Source organism: Erpetoichthys calabaricus, chromosome 13 (genome assembly GCF_900747795.2).
Source record: "Erpetoichthys calabaricus chromosome 13, fErpCal1.3, whole genome shotgun sequence".
NCBI classification, from domain to species: Eukaryota; Metazoa; Chordata; class Cladistia; order Polypteriformes; family Polypteridae; genus Erpetoichthys; species Erpetoichthys calabaricus.
In genome coordinates this window covers 13,771,615-13,780,881 of record NC_041406.2, presented here as the reverse complement: position 1 = coordinate 13,780,881, position 9,267 = coordinate 13,771,615, and the positions used below count along the sequence as shown (strand labels likewise).

The following is a 9,267-nucleotide window of genomic DNA, read 5'->3' as shown; positions in this document are numbered from 1 at the left end:
GAAGTCAAAGTCAAAGCGAACTTTATTGTCATCTCAACCATATACAAGTATACAGACAGATGAAGTTGCGAAGCTCAGGGTCCACAGTGTAACAACATGAAGTGCAAATAAAAATAAAAAATAAATTAAATTCAAAACACAAACAAGACATTGTGCAAAGACAAGACAAAGAAGTAGAAGCAATATGACGTGTAGTAAGCAATATGAACATTGATGCAATGTATGGTATTGGGCAAAATCCTTAAAGATCAGTATGAGATTTTCAGTTCTTTTCTCCATGCATACTCGTCTTTACAGGAAAGTGGCTTGCATGTATAAAAGTTCTGTTTTTAGAGGTGGTTGAGGCCGTGTGGAAGATCCCAGGTTACAGCCTACAAATGTTCTGCAGCAGTTGAAGGAAACAAAGCCTTGCAAGTTGAAGCAATTTGTACAGGTGTCCCAACTTCTGTTGATTACTTAAAACCCCCTCTGTTTGTCTTAAAGCAGAGTTGGAATAGACTGGTGTTACTACACCCTCTGAAGTACTTACTTGGACAATATTACGCTAGCATAGAACAAATAAACAATGGCAAACAAAAAAAATAAGTCAAGTAATCATTAAGTGTACAAAAGTTTATTCAAATTTTTGATTCAACAATGTAGCCTGGACCTTTTAGTGATACTGTATAACAGCCAAACTTAGGTAACTTAGGCAATCAAACTTTTGATTCAGAATGCCAGTCACTCTGCGCCAGTCACCAACTCTGCCTCCAGCAAAAGAACCCCAGACCATCACACTTTCTGCTCCATGTTTGACAGTTGGTGTCACACACTGACAAACCATCCATTCACCAACTTGACGGCATACAAACATGAACCGAAGATTTCTTGGATTCATTGGTAAGTAAGTCTTTCTTCCAGTCTGAAGTAGTCCACGCCTGGTATTTCAAGGCTTTATTTTGTACTTTAAGGAATGGCTTTCTTACTGCCACTCGCCCTGTCAGACCTGTTGCTCAAAGTCTCCTCTTCGCAGTAGAAACTGACACCTGCTTTTTTCGACCACTGTTAAGCTGTGGTTAACCCAGTGGCGTAGCGTAGTGGGGGCGGCAGGGTAGGCCCGCCCCGGGCGGCACTTTTAGGGGGTGGCAAATTTTCACAATAAATAATAATAATATGTTGTAAAAATTTGAACCATACCTAAATAAGGGGGCGGCGGAATTTCCCTCCGCCCCGGGCGGCTGACACCCACGCTACGCTACTGGGTTAACCTGTGTGATACATAATACTTAGAATCTTCAAATTACACCAGAATCATAATTTATTCACACTACACAACTGCCAGTAGTTTCAGAGGCTCAGGACCCCTTGTCCACTGTTTTTATGCATGTCATAATTTACCGTGGCTGTGAATCATTTTATTCTACCAATAATCTGCCCCCATTTGGAAATAAAATGTAACTGCACGCAGGAACGACAATCGCCGAAACTTACATCTTGCCTGAAGAAGGGGCCGGAGTTGCCTCGAAAGCTTGCATATTGTAATCTTTCTAGTTAGCCAATAAAAGGTGTAATTTTGCTTGGCTTTTCTCTACATTCATAATGGCTAACACGGTACAACACCCTAGTACTACACTTTCTACTTTCTAATGGAACATTTCCAGGTCTTCTCATAACCAGATGGATGATACAAACCTTCTAATGTGTTTGCAGCATAAAGAAGGAGGGTCGCGCTGAGTAAAGGTGAACTGCGATGCTCCAAAGGAGTCGGACTAGGAGGGTTTCTCCATGATTAGCACGCACCTACCAACTAAATTGATCTTAGATGCCCGAATTACTGCAGCGGTGCCACATGGTGTGGCTATTCCGAGGTCTAGTCGCAGTAACAAACAAACGTTTATTATTAAACATAAAATTCCGTCATCTATAAATCTGTCTCAGGACCCTTCCGAATTCCAGTTTATTAATAAATAGACTGTACTAGAATGTGGACGGTACAGAAGTTAATTTAGTTCTGTAGGATTTGCTTGTTTTGTTTGTCAATCATTTCACGCAACCAATATTTTTTAGTATTGAATGGATTAGTTACAGTATATTTAAGCACCACCTTCCACTCATCTAAACCGCGCCCCCATTCGCTAGCGTAAGTCGTAGCCAATTACAGGTTCTCTGAAATATTTCCCTTCTACAACTCAATTGGTCAGACTCGTAAAAAACCGAATAATCCGAACCAATAATGAAACCGAATTGGAGTAGCCGTGGATATTATTGGTCGAATTCCAGAAAGACCACTTTTGATTCGTTACTGAGTGTTAAATCCCACCCCATATGTTTTTCAGCGATTGGTTAGTGAAATCTCGCCTCATTGGAAACGGAAATATAAACAATTTAAAAGCGCGATCTAAGTGTGTTTTCGTTTAGGCATATGCAAAAAATGGATGGTTTGTTCTCGCCATACCTGAATGACATGAGGGAATATTTCATATTAGAATGTATGTCTTACCTCTTGATTGTAATGGGAGTTACAGCTTTCGTAGTTTTGTTCTTTGTTAACGCACCCTACGGCAGGTACACATCGAGCACATTTGGCTTTCCCATTCGTGCTAGAGTAGCTTGGTTTATCCAAGAGTTGCCGGCTCTGCTCGTTCCGCTTTGGCTGTTATTATTTTCTTCTCCTGGCAGAATTGCATATCTTCCAAACCAGGTCCTCATCGCCATGTATTTATGCCATTATGTGCATAGGTAAGTAAACTCTATTTGATATCATAATCTGAAGCCAAATCGGCTTTTAATGATTTAATGTGTAGCCTGTTTAAACACGCCAGCAGAAACTAAAATGAAGAACGACAGATGAGTTTCAAGTGAACGGCTGACTAAACGAGGGTGCCCCTAGAACTGAGGGTGACGCATAAGTGAGGTTTCCCATTGGAGTCTAACCATGCAACTGTTACTCAGGTCTGCAAATTCATGCAAAATTTTTTTTAAATTGCGAATAGTTATTTTTATTTGCATTCATGAACACTTTAAAAAGAAAAAAAATTGGGATGGAATGATTCATCTAGTACTTCCATGTGATCCAGAAGTTTATCAGTATGCTGCTGGAGTATGTGAATTTCCCCTTGGGATTAATAAAGTATCTATCTATCTATCTATCTATCTATCTATCTATCTATCTATCTATCTATCTATCTATCTATCTATCTATCTAGCATATAAACCAGAATGCATAGTCAGTGCGTTGTAAGTTATATTGCTAAGTAATCAGCACGGCACAAACTGTAATCCTGCCCTCGTTATTAGTTGCCAGCGTGGTCCTTGTTACATGCCCAGCTGCTCTGATCTTCTGCCCACAGATCAACTGCAGCTCCATTTCTAAACCCATCTTCTGTTTATATCAATTAAGGCAGCTGCACCTTTTTGTGTAATTAATTAGCTGCCAAATATTAATGTGGGTTCTTCACAATAATAATTTGCAGATAATATTATTTCAATCAACTGAGTCTTATAGTGCATCCGGAAAGTATTCACAGCGCATCACTTTTTCCACATTTTGTTATGTTACAGCCTTTTTCCAAAATGGATTAAATTCATTTTTTTCCTCAGAATTCTACACACAACACCCCATAATGACAACGTGAAAAAAATTTACTTGAGATTTTTGCAAATTTATTAAAAATAAAAAAATTGAGAAAGCACATGTACATAAGTATTCACAGCCTTTGCCATGAAGCTCAAAATTGAGCTCAGGTGCATCCTGTTTCCCCTGATCATCCTTGAGATGTTTCTGCAGCTTACTTGGAGTCCACCTGTGGTAAATTCAGTTGACTGGACATGATTTGGAAAGGCACACACCTGTCTATATAAGGTCCCACAGTTGACAGTTCATGTCAGAGCACAAACCAAGCATGAAGTCAAAGGAATTGTCTGTAGACCTCCGAGACCGGATTGTCTCGAGGCACAAATCTGGGGAAGGTTACAGAAACATTTCTGCTGCTTTGAAGGTCCCAATGAGCACAGTGGCCTCCATCATCCGTAAGTGGAAGAAGTTCGAAACCAGCAGGACTCTTCCTAGAGCTGGCCGGCCATCTACAGTGGGTACGGAAAGTATTCAGACCCCCTTCAATTTTTCACTCTCTGTCATATTGCAGCCATTTGCTAAAATCATTTAAATTAATTTTTTCCCTCATTAATGTACACACAGCACCACATATTGACAGACAAAAAAAAGAATTTTTGAAATTGTTGCAGATTTATTAAAAAAGAAAAACTGAAATATCACATGGTCCTAAGTATTCAGACCCTTTGCTCAGTATTTAGTAGAAGCACCCTTTTGAGCTAATACAGCCATGAGTCTTCTTGGGAAAGATGCAACAAGTTTTTCACACCTGGATTTGGGGATCCTCTGCCATTCCTCCTTGCAGATCCTCTCCAGTTCTGTCAGGTTGGATGGTAAACGTTGGTGGACAGCCATTTTTAGGTCTCTCCAGAGATGCTCAATTGGGTTTAAGTCAGGGCTCTGGCTGGGCCATTCAAGAACAGTCACAGAGTTGTTGTGAAGCCACTCCTTCGTTATTTTAGCTGTGTGCTTAGGGTCATTGTCTTGTTGGAAGGTAAACCTTCGGCCCAGTCTGAGGTCCTTAGCACTCTGGAGAAGGTTTTTGTCCAGGATATCCCTGTACTTGGCCGCATTCATCTTTCCCTCGATTGCAACCAGTCGTCCTGTCCCTGCAGCTGAAAAACACCCCCACAGCATGATGCTGCCACCGCCATGCTTCACTGTGGGGACTGTATTGGACAAGTGATGAGCAGTGCCTGGTTGTCTCCACACATACTGCTTAGAATTAAGGCCAAAAAGTTCTATCTTGGTCTCATCAGACAGGAGAATCTTATTTCTCACCATCTCAGAGTCCTTCAGGTGTCTTTTAGCAAACTCCATGCGGGCTGTCCTGCGTCTTGCACTGAGGTATGTGGAGACAACCAGGCACTGCTCATCACTTGTCCAATACAGTCCCCACAGTGAAGCATGGCGGTGGCAGCAAGTTTTTGAGCCACCACAAGCCTGTTTAGGCAACACTTAACTTCATGACATTACAAAGTGCTGTTAAAAAGCATGTATTTAATAAAGCTTACTAACGCGTGAAATTGTTTTCTATTATTGCTGAGACAACTTTTTTATTTATATATTTCTTTCTCTCTCATGCTTCTCTAAAGTTGTAATTCCCCTTGGGGACATTATCTATCTCAATCTATCTCTATGTATCTATCTATATGACTCATTGTAATAAAAAGTAACCATTTTGATTACTGTCTCTTGGATGCAGTAAAGAAGAAAAATGAAAAATGATCCAACTTTCATATCCGTTAACTTAGTTGTTGAACACACCTGAATGTTATACCAGGCGTATATTTTCTAACTTGTTTCCATGAATGCAATTCATTTTAGGGGTGCAAAGCCTATCCTGTTAGCATTGGGTTCAAGGCAGGAACCGGCCTGGATAGTACGTCCATTTGCAGAAGGGGAAAATTTGTATGCACATTCATAGAGTTGCCCAATACCTATTTGGAACTTCTGATTAACTTAACATGAATATCTTTGGGGATGGGGGAGGAAAACTGATACAGACACAGGAAAACAAAGAACAACCTGGATGGAGATTTGAATGTAGGACCATGGATCCTGCATCGGTGCTCCACAATACTGCCTGATTTATTGAGATAACAGTGTCCACGTCAAGGAATTTGATTTGTAGGTGCTGTTATGAATAAAACATCAGTACAAAAATACAGCATACGGACTCCTCATTCCCCAGCAGCCCACAAATAACCAATTTACCATAGACACAGACACACATCTTTGTCTACGAATGTGGTGTGTCTGCACGAATTTGCTCTGCCAGACTCATTAATTAAGTGCCTCTTTCACACATTCAAAGGAATTTCTTGATTAATTTAGCCTCTTGCTATTTTTAAATGTTTGTGGGGGCTTAGAAGTAAATGTCAGCATTTCTCTTTTTCTTAATTCCTTAAAGAGGTGTCTCAGTATTGTGAATGCCACGTCCATGGAGCATAGTATTCGGTGCCTCATGAGTCCATATTTAGTAAATGCTCGCTTAATTAAGCTGAAATAGCTAAAGAAGTACACAGCAGATGCCCATGATGTTGCATTTTCTGCTGATAATCAGGAGGACACGTCATGTGCTTCAATTTCCACTCCGAAAACTTGGTGGCATGATGGTGCAGAGTGTCTGCTGTAGCGCTGCTGCTTCACAGCTTCGTGATGCTCTGTTCGAATCCTTGCAGAGTTTGCACATTTTCTTCATGTCTAAATAAGACTTTCTCTGGGTTCTTTGGTTTAAGTCCTGAAAGGCGTGCAGATTACATTAACTGGTGTCTTTTAAATTGGAGTTAGTATCTGTATGTGTGTTTAGTGTGTACCCTTTAATGGACTAGTTCTCAATTCAGTGTTCGTTCCTGCTTTGTAGCCAGTGATGCTAAGGTAACTTCTGGCTGTCTATGATTCTGGATGAAAGTTTGATAAATGTGAAACGTTTCTGCAGCCTTTTTTGGAACACAAGTGTCTGCCCTTGTTAAGGTACTACACATGGAAATAAGAGAAACATGACATCTAATCAAATAAATTTGACCTAAATTGAAGAATAGATAGTACTGTGTATTAGGGACAAGAGCAAGAGGGGCAGAGTCCTCCGTATCTCCATATCTAAGAGGGAGGCTAAGAGCAAGCCATCCACATCTTGAATCAAAGTGGACCCATTGGACAAAGCAACATCAGGAAGTGTCTGTCCAAAAATGGAAGGACTGCCGCACAGTCCTTGAGGAAGGGCAATCTAGGTGTACCGTCTAAGGGCCTGTTTATACTTCATGTTCAGAACGTGCACTCATCATGGTTGCCCCGCATTCATTTGACACGTCCTCTGAGCAGGTCCTCAGAAAGTAACGCGACGTGTGCACAAATTACAGTACCAGCAAAATGTCGGGGTGCACGGTGTAATCAAGTCGGAATGTGACATCACAGTCTCTGTTTACAATCGACTTGTGACAGTCAGCCATTTTGCAGAGCCTACAGGATCGATGTGCCTGCTTCGATGTTTGATGAATGGTTCAATGTAGTGAAGCAAACTGCTGACGTACAAATGCATTCAAGGTGCTTTTATATTCAAGTGTCGCATATTCACCAGCGTAATGACACAATACATTTTAAAAGTTTCACATTCCATCTTCTGTGCACCTCCAGAACAGCAACAGAATGTACAGCAGTGTACTTGAGCCCCAGAGAAAAAAATTAAGGACACAGTGAAAAGGTCTATTTTGTGATTAAAGTGGAAATTTAACCTTTCCACTTTAACCTCTGTGAAAAGAACAGCCTCGACACAAACAAAAAGGTTTGCGGCAGCCACCCATATATTGTTCCTGGCTGCAAGTGGGTTTGTATAAAGTACTTGTGTGCATCGTTTCGAGTCCTGAGTCAAACTGACTTGATTGGAAAAGGTGGCGGCTTTATAAGACGAAAGTAATACAATACAATTTATTTTTGTATAGCCCAAAATCACACAAGAAGTGCTGCAATGGTTTTTAACAGGCCCCGCCACTTGACAGCCCCCGAACCTTGACTCTCTGAGAAGATGAGGAAAAACTCCCAAAAAAACACTTGTAGGGAAAAAAATGTAAGAAACCTTGGGAAAGGCAGTTCAAAGAGAGACCCCTTTCCAGGTAGGTTGGGCGTTCAGTGGGTGTCAAAAAGAAGGGGGTCAATACAACAAAATACACAGAACAGAACACACATAATCCTCAATACAGTATAAAAATAAAAATATTACAAGTACGGAGCAGAATTCAACAGTAGATGATATCACATAATAGGATTTGGATTTGTTCAGAGTCCTGGAGACCTCCGCCATCAAGCTGCCTCCCCCTATTGGCCATTCCATAGCCGAGACAGCGCTGGGCCAGCCAATCCGATGAAAGGACCTCTCTCTACCCGCCAATTTCTGGGATAACTTTACCTTAGGCGGGCAAAACAGCTTGGTAGGTGGGCATGTGGTATAGCGGGTCCACAGCTCATGTCAAAAGGGCCAGTTTTTAAAATAAATAATCCCCACATTCACAGCGAGCGGTTCTTGGGGAATTCGTGATGTGGGCGATTCTCACTTAAGTGCACAGGTAATCCGTAATTGTTCCCGGGAGCTGCTGACTGCCACAGTTGATCCATGTCCCCGAGATATATAGAAGTGCGAGGTGGCTAGTAAGGATGAAGAAAAAAGAGAGACAGGTTAAGGAGAAGAAGGCGGCATTAAGTAGCGAGGAGAAAGCCGGTGCATGAATGAGAGGGAGGGAGGGACGGAGAGAGAGAGAGAGCGAGCGAGCGCTCGCAGGCAGCTGGACAGTGAGCCCTAGCGGGGTGTTTGGCCGACACCTAGGGCAGTTGGTAGTGGTCGCTCCTGCTGAGCATTGTAAAGAGCGGGAGTGACCAGAAGAAGGATGGCTCGCCGCGGAAGTCAGGAGGCTTGGAAGGTGGATTCCCCAATATGAGTGTCCTGGCCATTGGGGGAAGCCAAGTCTCGGACTGGAGAGTGCTGAACCAAAGCCAGGGATCGGGAAGCCTGCAGATCAGAACAGAGAGAGAAGGTCAGCTGCAGGTAGGGCGACTTTCCTGTTGTGAAGCCCGATGGGAGAAGCAGGGGAGCTGCCAGGTAAAAAGAAGGCACCAGGCTTTGTTTTTAAAGAGACTGCTTCCAACTGTTGTTTTAACCTCGTTTTAAAGGATTTATTTATTGTTTTTATCTCCACTTTTCACCTCTGTTTTACTGGATTATTTATTTATGGATTTTTGAGACACTGCACTTTATTTGAACTTGTTTTGTTGGTTTTGTTTTAATAACAGCAGTTGGCACTTTTACACTATCCCTTGTTTCATTGTTATGCCTCACTGCCAAGCTCATCGGTGACATTACCGACAGTGTAGGGTTCAAGGGCTCCCGGAAGGATGATAGGAGCGTGGAGCTAACCCGCATCGTCACAGGGCACTGGCACCAAGTGCCACATTTGAGTCCCGAGAAGAGAAACAGAATAGGTGAGGGTTAGTAACAAACTATAACTATCGTGTTACTTATGTTTTAGTGCTAATGACTAACAACATAGATGCAGTTTGCACAGTTAATCAGCAGCTCTAGTCAGGGTGTGCTAAACTGAAGTAGTGAGTCTTCAGCCGGGATTTAAAAGCTGAGACCGAAGGGGCATCTCTTATAGTAGCAGGCAGACCACTCCACAGTTTAG

The 9,267-nt window shown here is 42.0% G+C and overlaps 1 protein-coding gene across 1 annotated transcript in view; it reads left to right on the top strand.

The window, feature by feature from the left end:
- Positions 1 to 2,363: 2,363 nt before the first annotated feature.
- Positions 2,364 to 9,267, top strand: part of srd5a1 (steroid-5-alpha-reductase, alpha polypeptide 1 (3-oxo-5 alpha-steroid delta 4-dehydrogenase alpha 1)) — a 78,067-nt gene continuing 71,163 nt past the window's right edge. The window contains exon 1 of the mRNA XM_028817969.2: positions 2,364 to 2,718. Within this exon, the coding sequence (XP_028673802.1) occupies positions 2,402 to 2,718 (317 nt within the window). The 5' untranslated portion in view covers positions 2,364 to 2,401. The remainder of the gene's footprint in view (positions 2,719 to 9,267) is intronic.